Source organism: Triticum aestivum, chromosome 5D (assembly GCF_018294505.1).
Source record: "Triticum aestivum cultivar Chinese Spring chromosome 5D, IWGSC CS RefSeq v2.1, whole genome shotgun sequence".
Taxonomy (NCBI): domain Eukaryota; kingdom Viridiplantae; phylum Streptophyta; class Magnoliopsida; order Poales; family Poaceae; genus Triticum; species Triticum aestivum.
Genome location: NC_057808.1, coordinates 525,734,503 through 525,753,447, shown reverse-complemented (window position 1 = coordinate 525,753,447; position 18,945 = coordinate 525,734,503). Strand labels below are relative to the sequence as shown.

Below are 18,945 nucleotides of genomic sequence, written 5' to 3'. Positions count from 1 at the left end.
AGAACACAATCTCAAAAGGGGTTTTAGGCAGTTTAAACTCAAAGGTGGCCCTGTTGCGACAGTTCCAAATAGCCCAACAAATGGCAGCTAGTCCAAAAGTATAGAACTTTGCACCATCACGAAGATAGATATAGCACCAAGAATAGTATTGCCAAAGGTTGTTGGGGCATAGGTCGGTGCCCAGGATTGCCCTCACCGATCGCCAGATAATCCTAGAAACTGGGCAAAGGAAAAAGAGGTGTTGTGCCGTCTCCCGAGCAGCACAAAAAGAACATTTAGCATTACCAGGCCACTTGCGACGTTTCATAACATCTCTAGTCAAAACAGCGTCCTGGAACAACTGCCACATAAAGATTTTGATCTTTAGGGGGATTTTGGCTTTCCAAATCCACCGGAAATCGCATCCTGCAAGGTTGGTTTCAAGCATCTTATACATGGTTTTTGTAGTAAAACGGCGTTTAGGCCCAGGAGCCCAGCCAACCTGGTTTGGCTCTGCCGAAGAGATAGAATTCAGCACCATCGTGTGCATCACATTCCACATATTGTCAAGAGGGGGGTTAAGCCCTCTGCGAAACATGTCACCAGCCTCCAACCCCCCCCCCCCCCCCCCCCCCCAAGTTTAGCAACCGTGATATCAGGAAAAGTACATATGCTAAATAATTGAGGATACTGGATGCGCATAGGGGGCAAACCATTCAGGGAGTCCTCCCAGACTCGAGCCACATTCCCAGAGTTAATATGAATTGTTCTGCCCTGCATGTAGTATTCTTTTACTTTCATAATATCTTTTCAAATAGGAGAATCACTAAATTTACTCTTCACCGTGGCAACCATATCCCTTTTCAAGTATTTGGCTTTAACAATATCTTGCCAAAGCCCCTCTTGAGTATCAAGTTTCCACCACCATTTGACAAGGAGGCTGATATTTTGTTTGCGTAGATCTTTCACTCCCAGGCCACCTTTGTCCATGGAGCGGCACCTTTATGTGTGTACATAGTCTGGTATGTATGTTCTGCGTGCAGTGAGTAGTGTAATTCGAATAATTATGTTAAATCAATAAATGGAAACAGTTAAATTAGAACATCTCCAATCAGACTTTTTGTCCCTATAAGTCCGGACGGACAGCCCGGACAATGCTCGGGTAGAAGAAACGAAAAAATAAATTAACCGCATAGAAGCTATATCTCGCTTATACTAAGGTGTACCTCCGCTCGCCTGAAGCTTTTCCCTACCTGCTATAGTACTAGGCCGGCACATTTCCGCGTGTTCGTTCGTTCACTTGTTGTCACTGGCTGCGTTCGCTTCATTTTTTTTCTTTGGGTTTTCTCTATTCTTCACCGGTGTTTTTCAGTTTTCATTTTTTATCATCGGGCTTCTAAGCTTCTTTCACGATTTAAATTGTTTTTTTATTTTTCCTTTTTTATGTTTATGTGTTTCTTTCTTGGTTCCACTGTTTCGCATCCATTTTGGTTTTTCTTTGGTTTTTTGGGTTTTTTGTGTGGTTTCCTTTTGCTCCCTTCCTGCCTTATCCGATTTTCATTTCTTTCTTCTTTCTATGTTTTTCTTTATGGTTTTTCCTGGTTTTCTTTTTTTTATTTCTGGTTTTTATTTTCTTTCTTTCACTTTCACTCGTTTACATTAGTTTTCGTCAAAATAAAATTCTTTTTTTTTCTTTGGTCTCCCTGGTTTCTTTCCCGGGTTTCTTCACTTTTCTTTGGTTTCTTTGTTGCTTTTCATCGAGTTTCTTAATTTTTTTCAACTAACGTCTACTTGTTTTCATTACATAATGTACATTTTCTGTTACGTGTTAAAAAAATATGATACATATTGAACATTTAATACATCATGTACTTTTCTAAAATACATGTTTTGAACCATTTTTTCAAATACACAATAAAAAATTCAAATGCAAGTTGACCAATTTCTCCATGGCAGTACCGATTTTTTTCCTCTCAAAATGTACACTTTTGATACATATATATATGCCTAACATTTTGTAAACACATAATTAACATTCTTTTGAAAATATATGTTTTGATGTCTACTTTATTTCTTGTATGTTTTACATTTTTCGTATACAACAGGAACATTTTTAAATACATGTTTACATTTTTTTAATATGTGATCATTTTTTTCATTTTTCATTTTTGTAATTTATTTTATTTTTATTTTTATATTTGTCTTCACTTTTTTATTAATTTTTAAATACATGATTAACATTACATATATATACATATATATACATATATATATATATATATATATATATATATATATATATATATATATATATATATATATATATATATATAACAAATTATATCTACCACCGGTTGTAGTTACCACCTACTTGTTTGTCCTCCACGTGTCCTCCACCATTGCACTCAACCGGGCAGAGAGATTGGCTTAACGGGTGTGGTGAAATCCAAACTGTGGCAATTAATTTAGGTTATACTAATAAAATAATCCGGCAGGTGATGCGTTTGTTCAACGACCTCCTCAATTCCAGCCTACGTACGTGAACAGACAATCTATCGGATAACCACGTTGACGCTAATCATTCTCTTGTTCGGTGGAAGAAAATTTTCTGGTGAATATGTAGCTACCTTTTACTAGAAAAATAGCCAAATCAGTAGTATACGCTGATTACTCTTGTAGACTGAAAGAAAATTTCCTAATGAATACGTACCTACTTTTTCTTAGAAATAGCCAAATAGGTAGTATGGACTATGGAGTATATATGTAGTATGAGCTTATAAATTTCCTTAAAAAATCTTAACACTATTAGTACATACCTACTTTTTAGCCGCATGGAGTATACTACTGTATACTTGGAGTATGAGTTTAGCATATAATTAGCAAAGTATGAAGTACGTTGTATATGTATATTTTCCATTAAGAGTGTGGAGCATGTATTTTTTTGTGCATGACACATATTTTAATACAGTATGTGTGTCTTAGACATGCCCTTTAATTGTAGAAGTATATGCTTTAGCCAATGCAACCAAAAGACCGATATGATAGAAGAGACTAGGCAGCACATTATACATCAACACTCCCCCTCACGTGTGGCTCCCTCAGGCCTAAACGTGGACCGGAAGTGGGCTGCAATTTAATTGCGCCAACCGGGTCTTGAACTCAAGACCTCTTGGCTCCGATACCATGTAGAAGTGCATGCTCTAGCCAATGCAACCAAAAGATGAAAGAGACTAGGCAGCACATTATACGTCAACATTAATATAGAAAGTACATTCATAAATTCACACAAAAAAGGGAGTATATTCATAAGACAAGGTAGTATGTAGTATTGTAGTATAAAAATAAAGTAGTATGGTTCCGTCAAAAAAAATGTAGTACGGAGTACATGGTATTTCATAAAGAATAGAGTATCTGGCAAGAGAATGTTTTAAAGAAAGTATTGAGTATCTCTAAAAAACAATGAGAAAGAGTATATGCTCCAAATATAAGAAGTATCTCTAAATAAAGGAATACTTGTAGATATTAGAGATACTGAAAGAAGTATATTCATTAGGTTCCCTCTACATGTACAAGTACAATATGTGATGAGATTGCTTGGCAGCAAAGTGCATAGATCTGCGGTGCAAAACGAAGTGTCTATGCACGTACTAAACTCTGAAGCAAAATGAAATATCTATGCATGTACACTCTGAAGCAAAAAGTGAGCACTAGCACGTAGTCCCTTTGCCTGGTTGTGGTGCATGCTTGTGCACGTGCGTGTATAGATCTATAACATGATATACACATCGGAGTATGGAATATGTAAGGGCGAAGTCACTGTCACGCCAACGCCGGAGCAGCCACCGGTCGGCGATGTGGAGCCTCGCCGTTGTTGCCGCCGCCGGCGATGACTGAGCAGTCATCTGCCAGCCATGTCTAGATGTCTGTAAGATTGCAACCTTGCCGGAACGGTGACCGTGTACAACCGCTAGTCGACGTCGCCGTCGCCGCCGCGCGGAGCCGTTACCCATAAGTAGTCGCACTGCCAGATAGTATTAGGTAAATCGTCACCGGGCCACGCCGGAGCAGCCAGTGGTTGGTGCAGCCGTACATCTTCATGACCGCCACCGCCACGAGCGCCTGCATATTAATCGCGCACAGAAAAAAGACCACGATCAGACGAACAAAAAAAGAAAGAATACATGTACACATGCTAGATCTAGAGAATTAGAATGAGATGGATCTAAGATTAACATGCCTATTCAAAACAAGATGGATGAAAGAAATGGATCACGATGGTTACCTCTTGGCCGTGAAATATGACGCGCCGGATCACGAGGGATATGATTGGAACGGTAGCTTCGTCTTTTGACTTGAGGTAGTTATCTATGCCAATTATCTGGCCGCATAAATCGGGAGGGTGCGGCTGGTTTTTTCAATCGGGTAGACAAATCTGTCTACTTTTAAAAACCAAAACCCGTTAATCAACGGATGTGCATGGGTGAGATCGGAGGGCTGCGAGGGTGGAGGTAACTACCACCCAATGGTAGAACCTATATATATAGGTTTTGAGGTCTACTTTTTCCATACAGGTTGTACGTTTTTTGTATATAGTAGAAACATTTTCTTATACCCAATTAACATTTTTTAAATACATGGTTAACATTTTTGGACCGATCTAGCGAGCGGCCGGCTGCTCGCTAGTCGTCCCGAGCGGCCGGTCTAAAACAGAAAATTTTGGTCCCTAATCCATAAAAGGTAATTTGTTCCTTCCAATTGATAAAACAATTCTAATTAGAAAAGGTATCACGTACTAAAAAAGTATTACAAAGAACACAGATATGAACGCAATTATTTTGGGTTTTCAAATTTTTAAAAAGTCATAACTTTTAGATCGCGCTTCGGAATTAAGATCCGTTTTCACCGTTGGAACCCTCGCGACGTGCTCTTCAAAAGTAGATCCCCATATGGGGATGTTTCGACGAACTAGTCTTCCTGCCAATTAAATACCAATATATGTGTAACTAGACTACATGCCGCGCCAACTAAGCACATGTGTGTGCCAACAATCCTTCTGCCAACTAAACATCAATGTGTGTGCAACTAGACTACATTGCCGCGCCAACTGAGTATATGTGTGTGCCAATAGTCCTGTCAACTAAACATCAATGCGTGTGCAACTAGACTACATTGTCGCGCCAACTGAGCATATGTGTGTGCAACTAGTGTCCTGCCAACTAAACATCAATATGTGTGCAACTAGACTATATTACAAGCCAACTGAGCATATGTGTGTGCCAATAGTCCTGCCAACTAAACATTAATATGTGTGCAACTAGACTATATTACAAGCCAACTGAGCATATGTGTGCGCGACTAGACTACATTACAAGCCAACGAACGAGGGTTGCACATCGACTACTAGGTAGTTGGTCGGGACAGTAGACTAGTTGCACAACAAAGTTGTCGTGGTTGCTAGATTGCAATCTCATAGGAAGTTGAATCATGCAGATTCAAAAATAAGTTTTGAAAAAAGTTGCACGATATAGTATTAAAGTTGCACAATACAGTACTAAAGTTGCACCATATAGCACAAAAGTTGGCATCGAAAAAATTTCGTCGAAATATACCCATGCGGGATCTAATTTCAAAGATCTCGTCGCAAGAGTTCCAGCAGTGAAAACGGATCTGAATTCCGACGAGCGGTTTAAAAGATATGCCTTTTTAAAATTTAGAACTCCAAAATAAATGTGTGGATCTGTTCTTTTCGGAATGCGGTAATCAGTGTATTCGCATTTAATACTAACAGCCACATGCACTAGAAGACAAAAAGAATTAACACATAGATGCATGCAAGACCGGCCGCCCGTTTTGCCCAGATGGTGCGCGTGAACCGGGAAGAATTTGGGAACATTTTTCACCCATATAGTTTGGTATCTACTTTTTTTCAAACAGATGGCACACTTTTTGTATATATAACAAACATTTTTATGCCTGTTTACATTTTTCAAATACATGATTAACATTTTTTCAGATATATGTTTTGCTATCTACCTTTTTCATACAGATTCTACATTTTTTGTGTACATTAGAAACATTTTTATTATACATGCTTAACAGTTTTCAGTACAGGGTTAACATATTGTGCACATCAAAAAACAATTATACACATTTAACACTTTCAAATACATGATTAACTAATTTTTCATTTCCACAAACATTCTTTTCAACACTACCGACATTTTTTGAAAATTGCGTTAACCAATTTTTTTTGTATCGCATTAACATTTTTTGATTCGCCTTTATATAAAAACTATATAAGTTTTTCAAACATATCAATTTATAATAAATATATAAAGTGGAAGGCGCAAAAATGATGGGATGTCATCACGATATTAGCATGACGAACACACTTCCTTAGTCAGTCCATTACCGGCTCCTGTTTTGTGAATGCTGGCGAGGCTAGCTACCACCTTGCATTAAGGGAAGCATAGTCACGCCCATCTAACCAAATCAGCCAAATCGTCCTCCTATGTCCGTCCTGCTCGGACACCCCCAAACCGAGCACATATCTGGGAAGGAATGAACAATCCTATCTCGCGATCGTTGCGGTAGATTGTCTATTGTCGAATGGACGCACACGACGAGCGAGGCAAGCGCTCTTTCTCCGCAGGACCGTTTTAGCGTAGGTAGTGCACTGTATTAACTGGTTTTGGGAACCTTCTAGAAGGTTTCTGAAGAGTTTTAATCTTTTTTCTATAGTTCTTCTGTTTAATGGTTTTTATTTTTTTGGATTTTATTATTTTTTTTTGTTTTTTCATTTTTATGTTTCCTTTTCTGCATGTTAATTTTTTTATATTTTTTTTGTTTTTATGCTTCTTTGTTTACTTTATTAAAAAATGATTTCGTAAAATATGTTCACAGTTTTCAGAAATGATCTAATTTTTCCAAAAAATGATTGAAAATTTGTGAAATGTTCCCGCTTGGAAATTTTGTCCAGGGTTTCAAAAATTATTCCTATTTTTATAAAATACAAATAAAAAATTGGGTTTTCCCAAATTATGAGTGGAGTTTCAAAAAATGGTTGCGCTTTCAAAAAAATTGCATGTTCTTCGAAAGTTGTTCCTGATTTTGAATAATTTCTTTTGTTTTTATAAAATATTCAAAAATTCAAATTATTCACATTAGAAAAAAATTGAACTTAAAAAATTGTTCATGTTTTTAAAAATGTTTGCATTTTCCATTAAATGTTTGAAATTTCAAAAATTGTCAGAACGACAAAGTTGTTCGCAATTTTCAAGAAATCATTTTGAAAGCAATTCAAAAATGTTTCAAAGCTCGACATTGTTAGTGTGGTTCTTAAATATTTCGTGCTTCACATCTTTCACGAGGACGCAATTTTCTAGTGGCTAGAAGCATGCATTAATCGCGGTACATAAAGCAGCTCGCTTGCGCCCAGTTGTCCGGCCCAATCACATGAAACCCTGTGCATCACGCTCATATATAGCGCATATCCGGATCGTTGAGTATTGTGATTATTAGAAAAATTAAGATAGCGTAGAATATTATATTACCTTGCCTTGTACTCCAATATGACCATGTACTATATATACCCACGAGGCTTAAACAATGCAACGAACGATTCCACCAACCTCTCTCCCCTTTCTAACATGATATCAGCCTAACTGATCCAAACACTAGCCGCCCGTCGCTTTCGCTCCGCGTGCCGCCTTCCGGGCGGTCGGCCTCCATGACCGCCGCCGGAGGCCGCGCCACCCGTAACTAGAGTTCGTCCGCCAGTCGTGTTGACCTGCTGCCCTAGAGAGTCTTTTTTCCCGAGCCCTTGCTCCGGGTTTTTTCTCTCTTCCGCCGGTCATCTTGATCAGCGTTTTCTTTTTGGTTTTCCGATCTATACTTGATCGGTTTGCGTCGCCCGCCTCCGCCGTCGACCCCCGTGCACCTCTACTCCGACACAGGTGCGACCGACAGGCTTCTTCACCAACACGACGGCCTCGCGTGACATGCGGCGCCTCACGGCCGTCGTCCGCGCCCCGGCCCACTCGTCGATCTATGCCGGCCATCGCCGCCACCTCCGACCGAGACACCTACATCGCCCCGACCCAGCGGCCTCGCGCCATGCGGTGGCCCATCATAGCCGCCGTACGTGCGCCGGCCAGCCCATCGATCCACGTCACCCGCCTCCGCCGCCCCGTGGTTCTCCTCGCGGCTGCATCGACTCGCGCATCGCCGCTACGTCGCCCCTTCGGGCCGTAGTGCCGCAATATGCGGTCCCCCCGCCGCCCCGAGGTCTTTCTGTCGTCGCCAAGACCCTCCTGCTGCCGCCGTGTCACCCCTTCGGGTCGTAGTGCCGCGATACGCGGTCCCCGTCGCCGCCCCGAGGTCTTCCCCTCGTCGCCAAGACCCGCCGGCTGCCGCCGTGTCGCCCCTTCGGGCCGTGGCGCCGCGGACGCGGTCCATCGCCGTCCACGCGCGTCGACTTCCCGTGGCATGCGCCGCGCCACCTTCCTTGGCGCGGGAACGCCACCGTCCGCGCCAGTCTTCGTCATGCTGTTGGGTTCTCCTCACCTACTTCGAGCACCGCCGCCGCGCTCCTAACTTAGCCGCCGCCGTCGCTCTTCTTCGGCCGCCGTAGCCGCTGCCGCCTGTCCACCCTCCTTCGTCTTCGTCCAGCACCAGCCCGTCGCTCGCGTCGCCGTCATCTACCCCGACCACTTTGTCTACTCCGACCACCGATGGCGCCGATTGGCGCCGCAACCGTCGTCGAGTCTTCTTCTCTGCTGGCCCTCCGACTGCTCGACATGGCGTACAGCTCGTGCAGGTCTCAGTCTATGCATGCCCGGTGCTAGCAACACCGCTGCGTGCCTTCGTCCACGATGTGTCCCGGGGCTTGGCAAACCCGCCGCGACGCGTCGTCAACAACGTCTTCTTCTCGGCGCACCCCTGCTTCGACACCACTGCGCCCATGCTAACTCGGCGCCTCCTTGCGCCCGCTGCTCCACGACGACTTCCTCAACACTGGCTACCCCGACTTGACATCGACCACGACGTTCTTCGCACGGCTACCTCGACCGCGGCTACACCACCCTACGCTCTCGGCTACTTCGACAAATGGCACAAAGGGCTACCGCCTTGCTTGAGCAACCCCGTCAGGGTTCTACTCTAGCCACGACTTCCGCGATGCATCGACCGTTACGACTGTGGAGGGTGTCCGTCGGCTTGCTTCGGATTCTTCTCCAGTCTCACCGTCTGCGGCGCTACCATTGTGATTGTGGGGCGGTGTTGAGTATCGTGATTATTAGGAAAGCTAGGATAGCGTAGAATATTATTCTACCTTGCCTTGTGCTCCAAGATGATTATGTACTCCTATATATATGCCCACAAGGCTCAAGCAATACAACGAACGATTCCATCAATCTCTCTCTCCCTTCTAACATGGACCAATCCGGACGACTTTTTCTTTTTCTTTTTTATCTTTAATCTTTTTCTATTTTTTTTACGAAAACATCATGACTCTACTTCCTTTTTTTTTATTGATTTTCAAATAAATAGTACGTCAAATGTCTCGAAATAAGAGGAAGAAAGGAAAGAAACTATACAGATCAAAAGAAACGAAAGATCAAACAAACAAAAAAACAATTGTACATGAAGGAATAGGAACAAAGAAACATGATGAAGCTATCTGAAAGAGCCAACCCATGCTTCAAAGTTCTTTGTTCCTTCCTCTTAGCCCTGAAGATGATCCATTTGAGCTCTTCTTTAAAGTTCTTCCTGCAAGCATAAAAATTGGGAGTTCTGCCGTTGAAAATGTAATCATGCTTGGTTGTCCAGATGGCCAGTGATTTCAAGTCCAAAATAGAACTGCTAGAAGTGTCTTGATGTGAGCAACTTCATCTTGAATCCATCAGTGACTAGGAGGCATTTGTAAGACCAACACATTTGTGCAAAAGGACAGTGCAGAAATAAATGATCCCTTATTTCAAGCACCTGCATGTCACACATGACACAAATGTAGTCCTCGATGAAGAAATTCTTTCTTTGGAGCATGGCCATGGTATTAAGCATGTTGTACACCATTAACCAGAAGAAGATTTTGTGTTTTAGTTGGCAACAAGTTTCCATATCCATCTGAAGACTGGAAGAACCTCATGATCTGGAGAGAGCAGTTGATAGGCTAGTTGTCCCAACGTAGTTTGCCATCCAATGTGGACCTCTGTGTCTGTTATCCCGTAAACATCAAGCAACCCAGAGGGCTTTGTGGGAGTCCAGACCATTGCCATGCACGACTTGACACCCCGGCCCACCCAAAGCCAAGACCCCGCACATTTAGAGCAGTCCGCACTATTTCTGCACCAAAACCCCACTTCTCCACCCCTTCCGCTCCGATCGGCGCCGTCCTTCACCCCAATTCCCGCGCTTTACGCTTCAGTTGCCGCATGGACCCGTACAAAGAACTAGCGGAGCCACAGAGCTGGAGGATCCAGAGAAGGTGCCCGCCCGCAAGATCAACTTGGCGATACGACAAGCCTGCCGCCTCAAAGTGGAGGCAAAGGATGGTGCAGTGGGTGGGGTTGGAGACGGGGTGCAGGGTCTAGGAGGGGCTAGGATGCGGGGTACCATCGCCGTTGCCATCCATGCACACGCTGACCTGGCCGGATCAATATCACTCGCCCTACTTCTACGCCGCCAGGCAGCTAGACCAGCAGGGGTAGTTCTCGGCCTCCGCCATCGGGTTCGTGTCATATAGCATCAACGTTTACACAACGCCACTCCATTTCTCGACCCAGCATCGCCTCAGCTTGTCCGGTTGTGGACACCGGGCATGGAGCAGCTCAGTGTCCGCTATCTGTTCGCCAGCATGTCTCAACCGGGCGAGACAACGTATGACGACGCGGACAAGAAGTTGATCCACGACAAAGGTGGAGGTTGCTTTAAGAATGGACAAGTGAATGACTCGGAGCTGTTGGGCTGGTTCTTTTGTAATCGAGTGCATGTAAAAAACTATAAACGTCCACCTCTTTCTGGTAGGTGATCGAACCCTATGAACATCGTACTTTAATTTGCTCATATTGCTATGCATTTGCATGACCAGACTTGCACGGATGCTTAGAGAATGCAGTTGGATGTCCAACTCGACCAGTCCACGAACAAATAGTGTGTACGTTTTATGTGTCCGCGTTGAGGATGCCCTGATATTGTTTGAAGTAAAATATATAAGACGATGGATTCACAAAGATGTCATGGCAAGGTTATATCCTCTTCTTCATGTCAAGCTGATCGAGAAACCAAAGCACGATACATGCTTACTTGCTCGGTAGAGCTATGTTGGCGTATAAACGTATTGTCTAGTCTCTTTCATCAAATCGATCTTTTGGTTGCATTGGCTAGGGCATGCATGCACAGCTGACGCACTTTAGTCCTCATACTCAGCAAGCTTGTGTTTTTTTTTTTTAGGGAACTCAGCAAGCTTGTATTACTGACTCACTTTATAGGCGACGGGTTAGTGACGCGGCTGAATCGGTGATTGTATATCGATTAGTGGCACCGATTCCTACTTTTGGGCGAGACAGCAGTCGGACCCGTCGGACCCGCGCCTGCATTGTTTTCCCTGTGCAAACGACGGGCGCACGCTCGGTCGTCACGTGCACGCACGCCCATGCCTGCTCGGCTCCTCCTGCTGCCCGCTGACACACGCAACGGCTCGATCTATCCATCGATAACCCCTGGCCGACCGGCGACGGGCGATGGACCTCCTCGTGCGCGCGCGCGTGGTGTGTCTGCCGCGCGCTTTGCCTGCCGCCATGCCGTTGCCCGGCGGGGCGTGTCCCCGGCCCCCAACGGCATCATCTGGACCGGGTTGCCCGCGCGTGCGCGCAAAGTGATCGCCGCCGGGCCGAGCGACGGCGTCTAGCGGCGGTGCGGAATCCGTGATGCCGACGCGTGCCCACTGTGGGTGCACCAGTTTAAAGCGATCGGAAGGCGGGTAGACCAAAAGTTGGAAGGAGAGGAGAACCTGATTCTGCTTCTGGATGATGGACCGCACCGCCACCGCAGGAGAAAGGGAATCCCGATTTCTTCTTCTTCTTCTTCTTTCTTCGATCGACGACGTTGCCCTCCTCCGCTATGTCCGGTGCATGATTTTCAGTTCGTTTGTTTAGATAGGGGTCGAGCAAATTGTTAGGGCATCTCCAACGCCGATCCCTAAATCGGACACCGCATTTATCTGCGGACAGAGGGGCAGCCCGCGAATACGGATGCGGAGAAGCGTCATCCAAGACAATCCGCGTTTGTCCTGTTAAATTTTGGAAGAATTCTAGCGAAAATGAACAAATTTGATGCATGTGGGAACGCATCGGATATTCATTCATACTTGCACGGTTTTTTTACATAAAAATCGGATGCTTTTCATTTAAGCCGGAGCAAATTCATAACATTTAGTTGTGAGTCAGCATAAATACGACATTGATACTCTGGAGCGGCGCTAACCTTTTCGTGCAGGAACGCACGCGGGCACAGGAGAGGGGGTTTGGGTGGGCCACAATCGTCAGACGCGGGCGTGATAGCGATCTGGACTCCCGCAAAGCCCCCCACACCCCATCCCCAGTTTGTCTCCAATTTGCGAGAAAATATATCCGGCCCGCCAAATGGATCTACACAGGACCATGTAGGATGACATCTCATACCTCCCACAACCGTCCGGACACATCTCAAACCACACACAACCGTCGACCGAATTTAGTAGTGCTTGATAAAGTGAAGCCAAAGGTATCCTCTTATATGAACGAAGCGTTACTCGCGCCCTATACTGAAGAGGAGGTGAAGCGCGCTCTGTTTAGCATCGGCGACCTGAAGGCTCCCGGTCCCGACGGCCTCCACGCTATCTTCTATAAAAAGTTTTGGCACCTTGTGGGCGATGATCTGGTGAAGGAAGTTTTACATGCTGTTAATACCGGTGTCATACCAGATGGGTGGAACTCTACAACCATTGTCATGATCACTAAAGTTGACACGCCAGAGAAGGTAACACAATTTCGCCCCATAAGTTTATGTAACGTTGTCTACAAGGTGATTGCAAAGATGCTTGCAGCAAGGTTGAAGATTTTTCTTCCAGATATTATCAGTGAAAATTAAAGTGCATTTGTACCTGGGCGTATTATTACTGATAATGTGATTGTAGGGTATGAGTGCCTGCATGCAATGAAGAAGAAGAAGAAAGGTAAAGTTGGGTCATGTGCAGTAAAATAAGACATGCATAAAGCCTATGACCGGGTAGAATGGGTGTTCCTAAAGGCCATGCTGTTAAAGTTAGGCTTTGATGATCGTTGGGTCCAACTTATTATGGCTTGTGTGACTTCAGTACAGTACAAAGTGAGATTCAACTCTAATGAGACTGCACCTTTCAGCCCCTCGAGAGGTTTGAGACAGGGGGATCCTTTGTCCCCTTATCTCTTTCTATTATGTGCTGAAGGTTTGTCTGCTCTCATAGCTCATGAAGAAGAAGGGGGTAATCTTTCAGGAGTCAAGGTGTGTCGTGACTCGCCAACTATTTCACATCTCCTTTTTGCTGACGACTCACTTATTTTGATGCAAGCAAATGCTGCGAATGCCAACTGCTTAAAGAGAATATTGGATGACTATTGTGCCGCTTTAGGAAAATTGGTCAGAGCAGCAAAATAATCAATATTTTTTAGCCCAAACACAGAGGTGGATGACAAGGTAGAGGTTTGTCAGGTTCTTGATATAATGACCGAGTTTCTCTCTGATAAATACTTGGGTCTCCCTTCAATGATTGGGGTAGACCGTGTTGACTGCTTTAAACACCTAATTGAGAGAATTCAAAAACTTGTTAATGGTTGGAAGGAGAGAACACTATCTTATGGTGGCAAAGAGGCATTGATCAAAGCGGTGGCGCAGGCCATCCCAACATATGCGATGAGCGTATTCAAATTCCCAAAAAAATCTGTAAGGGGATCACTGATGCAATTTCGCACTACTGGTGGGGTGACGAAGAAGACAACGTAAGACGCATTGGTTTGCATGATGGAAGATGTGTGTTCCAAATAATAGAGGTGGAATGGGATTCCGTGATATTCACAGTTTTAATTTGGCTATGCTGGCCAAATAATGTTGGAGATTAGTTGAGAATTATGATTCACTGTGTGCAAGAGTCCTACGGGCGAAATATTATCCAAGTGGTGATTTGTTGAATTGTGAACTGAAGAAAGGCTCATCTTATGCATGGCAGAGTATATGGGCAGGAGTTCAAACTTTTAAAAAGGGTTGTATACGGAGAGTAGGAAATGGTATGAAGATGAACATCTGGGAGGATTGTTGGATACCGAGCAGCTCCTGTAGGAAAATCATCACCCCCAGAGGTAATAGGATTCTTACAAGGGTCAATGAGCTCATTGATCCCATATCCGGAACGTGGGATAAGATTCTAATCAGGGACAATTTCCTGGATATTGATGCGGAGCGAATATTACAGATTCCCATTTTTGTGCATGAGACAGAGGACTTTGTGGCCCGGCATTTAAAACGATCCGGCATATTCACAGTGCGATCAGCATATTACAAACAATGGAAGGATTGTTATTTGTCGCACAATATGGGTTCAGTTGTTGGGGGATCGGCGCCGCATCCGGTATAGGATAAGTTGTGGAAGTTGAAAGTACCAGGGAAAGTTAAAATCTTCTTATGGAGATGTCTACACAACGCCATCCCATGTATGTGTGTGCTAGCCAATAGACACATATCCACTTCTGGACAATGCCCAATTTGCCGAACACATGCTGAGGATGTGGCTCATATGCTAATAAATGCAGTCGGGCTAAAGAAATATGGAGACATTTGGGATTACATGGTATGATGGACTCGCCGCATACTAATGCAAGATCGGGAGCTGAGATTTTAGAGATGGTTCTGTGTGACCCGGTACATCAGAGAAGCTATATGGGTGTTGTGGATTTACCGGAGATGGTCGCAGTGTCTTGTTGGTATTTATGGTGGCAGCGGCGACTGATTGTTCGAGACGAGGAGGTGCAACCTCCAGACCGTACGGCTGCAGCAATACATGTGCTAGAGCTAAATTTTGTGAAAGCGACAGCGAAACCAGCAAATACACCTCGGGTGAATCACTGGAGAAGACCGATGTCAGGTTCGTTGGCTTTAAATGTTGATGCTTCTTTCTTTGAAATTGAACACACAGGATCCTGCGGGGCGATTGTTAGGGACATCGGTGGCATGTTCGTGGCTGCATCTACATCAAAACTCGAGCATGTAGCGGACGTTGTATCGGCTGAATCTGCAGCTCTGGTCGAAGGATTGAAACTAGCCCTTAATATTGGGTGCAACTCTATTTTAGTTCAAATGGATAATCTGATGGTGGTTGAAGTGCTCAATCTTAATACCGGATACTCCATGATTTCAGCACCTATTCTAGATGAATGCAGAAGCTTGTTAAGTGAGTTTGGAAAGGTTTCTTTAGAGCATTGTAATAGAGAATCAAATTCTGTAGCTCATGCGCCAGCTCTTCGGGGTCGGGATGATCCACTGTCTGTGTGGCTGGACTCTCCACCCTCTTTTATCTCTCTTTTATTAGGAGACGATATAAGTGTGGTTTAAGTGAATAAAGCTAGCCATAAAGGCCTTTCCATAAAAAAAAACCACACGCAACCATCCGGACTATACGGTTCAAACAGTTGCGGGTGGTTTGAGAGACAGCGTTGGAGATGTCTTACGGTGAGTTAGACGTAGCTAACCAACGACTACATGGTGAAAAGAACCCATACGTTCGACCTGAGTTCTTCTCTCCACCACTATTTCCACAATCTCCATTCTTGGAGTAAGCCATTTAAGCGCATTATTGGGTCAATAATTCAGCGCTGCTCGTTACATCAGTCTCGAGCACTCTCAACTGCCATATTAACTCGCCGATAGCGGTACGGCATTCCGTGGTGGAAATGCAGACGCCACTGGTGCATGCAGACAGAAGCAGGACGACTGAAGCTTGTGAACCATGAACAGGGCAATCGTGGCCGAAAGCCTGAGCCACGCCCACGACTTTCTCACCGCGCTCTCTCTCTTTCTTTCTGCCGCGCAATAAAACTCCGGAGCAGAGCCAATCTACCATGTGAGGAGCTCAGGAGCAGCGTGGCAGGGTCTCCTATAAAACCATTTTCCCTTGCACCATCGCTGCACTCTGCACACTGCACTGCGCCACTATCCAAAATAGCTCAGCTCAGCGCTGCTCCACTCGCCGCTGAACTCGGCTGGACTGGTGACACAGTTGCACGCTACCGCGCCATGGCTCCCCTCCTCTTCAAGGACATGAGGAGCCTCTCGTGCTCGTCGCCGGCGTCCACGGCCATATGCCCCAGCCTGGAGCGCCAGCCCATCTTCCGCCCGCAGAAGGCCGGCGTCAGCCCGCTCTTCCAGGTCCCGGCCGAGCCCAGAGCCCACAGGCAGGACGGCAGGAAAGGGCAGCACCACCACCACCACCACCGGGCTGGCGTTGCCAATGGCGAGCTCGCCAGCCCGGCCGGGTCGACAAGGTTCCTGCTCAGCGGCTGTGCCGCCGTCGATGAGATCCAGGAGGTCGGCACGGCTACGGCGGCGCCTCCGGCCGCTGCCCCGGGTGGTGATGTCAGAAGAGAGGAGCCGGCTGCTGTTGATGTGAAGAACACGAACACCAACACGCAGGAGCAGGTAAGGATACTCTGCAGTTCTGTTGTGAATCATTGCTGATTATTTGCCGTACTAGTACTTGTGTTCTGAAGATTTGATTCCACTCGTCTTGATACCTCAACAGAAAAAGAGAAGATAGAGGAATATACAGAGTAGGTAGAGATGGTGCAATCATCACTAATCATATCGGTGTTAGACCCAGAGAGTGGTACTTAATTTTATTCGGCGATTTCATTTGGAAATACAATGATGACAAGTACTTGTAGACAGTATCTTTTGTGTGGAAATGATTGATTAATTTGTTGGACACGTATTCCAAAACAGATTGATGTTTGTGTATACACTGCTGCTTCTAGTTTGCTTCCAGGGTTGCGTCTTCGCCTCTTTTGGTTCAAAGTGTTCAAAGCCGGCACATCATGTGGTTGCTCTGAAGGGATTAAGCACTCTGCTTAATTAATTTGCTGGTCATCGTTGCAGGTGGTGGTATTGAAGGTGTCCCTGCACTGCAAAGCGTGCGCCGGCAAGGTGAAGAAGCACCTCGCCAAGATGGAAGGTGAGCATCGTAAACTTTTTCTTCAGGTTCAGTAAAATTGCAGATACAGATAACCAAGCTGCGTTTTGTTTCTGAAGGTGTTCGGACGTTCAGCATCGACTTCGCGGCGAAGAAGGTGACGGTGGTGGGGGACGTGACCCCGCTCGGCGTGCTCGCCAGCGTCTCCAAGGTCAAGAACGCCCAGATCTGGGCCGCGCCGCTGCCGCCGCAGCCCGCCATGGCCGCCTAGCTCGCCGACGAGACCAAGATTAAGAAGCCTAGGATTCCAGCTGGTCCTGGCTCATGGTAGGTAGGGAGCTGTGTGTGTACGTACGTGAGCAACTCAGCACGGACGCCCGTACGCGTGCGGGGTCACCCACCGGGGCACGCAGGCAGCCGCTGACGAGGGCCAGGCCGGCACGGTGGACCAGCGGCGAGCGGATGCGCCACTGTGTGTGACACGCGTGCACATGCATGTCGTTCGTCGTGGGGCGCTCCCCAACGGGCAGAAGCTGCTGCGGCGCTTGGTTGTGTGTTGGTGCTGTGGATCTCGTCTCGTGATGTGTTTGTTTGGTTGTGTTCGGCGCGTGGTGTTTCTTCTCTTGTCCTCAGACTGCGAGCGTGTGGCTCTGGTCGTTTATCTTCTTATTATTACTGTAATATATGAGCGTTCGTATATCGATTACCTGCACTTGCCTTCTCGTACTTTTGCGGAAGTGATGCGGCGATGGAGCAACGCAATTTTTTTAGCTCATACGTACGCGCATACACTCATCCCTATAAACGCACACATGCACACTCTACCCTTATGAGCACCTTCGAGAGACTGAGTCGGCATATCATCTTGAAGCTTGTTTAGGTTAGAGAAAAAGCGAGGCGACTCTCCTTGCGTGTGCCTGAAATGACACCGGAGCTACAGACCTTGGACTGGCGTATATCTATCTGTCCCCTATGTGGTGTGGAGTAGCTTCGAAACTGGCACGGGCCGACTCAAATCAGAAAACGGGAGGCACCGGCATAATGTTCTTCTTCCCATATTAGTAGCAAACCCAGATCCCGTTCTAATATTTTCTCTCTTATTTTCAGCAAAGATTCACTTGTAGGAATCTACTCCATCTGATGCACACCACTAGCTCTATTTATTTTTCGTCTAAACCGACCAATGATTAGACTAATGATTTAAAGAGCAATATTCATCTGTAAAGCATGAAAAGTAACATGTCTAATATAATTATAAAGAAGTAATTTATCACTAACATAAAGATTTACCACGGGTTACTTCGAATAGATTGTAATCATGTACATCAGCTCATGTGATCGCTATGCTGAAGCATGAGGGAGAAGATGCTACATACATATTGCCATAAACCCGTAGTTTAGGGGATCGACTATTCACATCTCATGACAGGAGTAGAGGAGTTTGACATTGATGTAGAAGGAGATGATGCCTCTATTACAGAGTACCAAAACATGGCTCTAGAGATCCCCCCCCCCTCAGATTGCGATATGGCCGCGACCAAAAATTACATGGTAATTTAGAGGTGAGTTTTGAGGTATTTATGAGCCAAGGGGACTAGACCCTCATGCAGAGGCACCATGTGGCCCCAACACACAGTGGGGGCATGCTCTAGCCCTAGGTTTGCTAGAATGCATGGGCCTGTGCCACCTGCCCCTAGGCGGGCCCTTCCGCCACAAGCCTTGTTTTGACGTAAAACTTTGTTTTAAATTTTCTCGGATTTTTTTTGATTTAA

General features: G+C 45.4%; 1 protein-coding gene and 1 long non-coding RNA gene across 2 annotated transcripts; one reads left to right on the top strand and one right to left on the bottom strand.

Moving 5' to 3' along the window:
- Positions 1–3,508: 3,508 nt before the first annotated feature.
- On the bottom strand, positions 3,509–4,375 carry LOC123125972 (uncharacterized). The gene is made up of 2 exons (XR_006461526.1): positions 4,262–4,375; positions 3,509–4,098 (listed from the first exon to the last, which is right to left on the bottom strand). It is a non-coding gene; the product is annotated as an uncharacterized lncRNA (long non-coding RNA).
- Positions 4,376–16,096: 11,721 nt separating this feature from the next.
- LOC123123465 (protein SODIUM POTASSIUM ROOT DEFECTIVE 2) lies at positions 16,097–17,899 on the top strand. The gene is made up of 3 exons (XM_044543981.1): positions 16,097–16,683; positions 17,140–17,215; positions 17,293–17,899. Exons 1-3 carry the CDS (start codon positions 16,282–16,284, stop codon positions 17,442–17,444), a joined length of 630 nt encoding a protein of 209 aa, XP_044399916.1. The 5' UTR covers positions 16,097–16,281; the 3' UTR covers positions 17,445–17,899.
- Positions 17,900–18,945: the final 1,046 nt, after the last annotated feature.

What these genes read in the sequence shown, in the direction of transcription:
- LOC123123465 (XM_044543981.1), top strand. Translation starts at nt 16,282, where the DNA reads ATGGCTCCCCTCCTCTTCAAGGACATGAGGAGCCTCTCGTGCTCGTCG. An exon ending in ACACCAACACGCAGGAGCAG is followed by an intron (nt 16,684 to 17,139) that starts GTAAGGATACTC and finishes TCATCGTTGCAG; the next exon opens with GTGGTGGTATTGAAGGTGTC. An exon ending in GCACCTCGCCAAGATGGAAG is followed by an intron (nt 17,216 to 17,292) that starts GTGAGCATCGTA and finishes TTGTTTCTGAAG; the next exon opens with GTGTTCGGACGTTCAGCATC.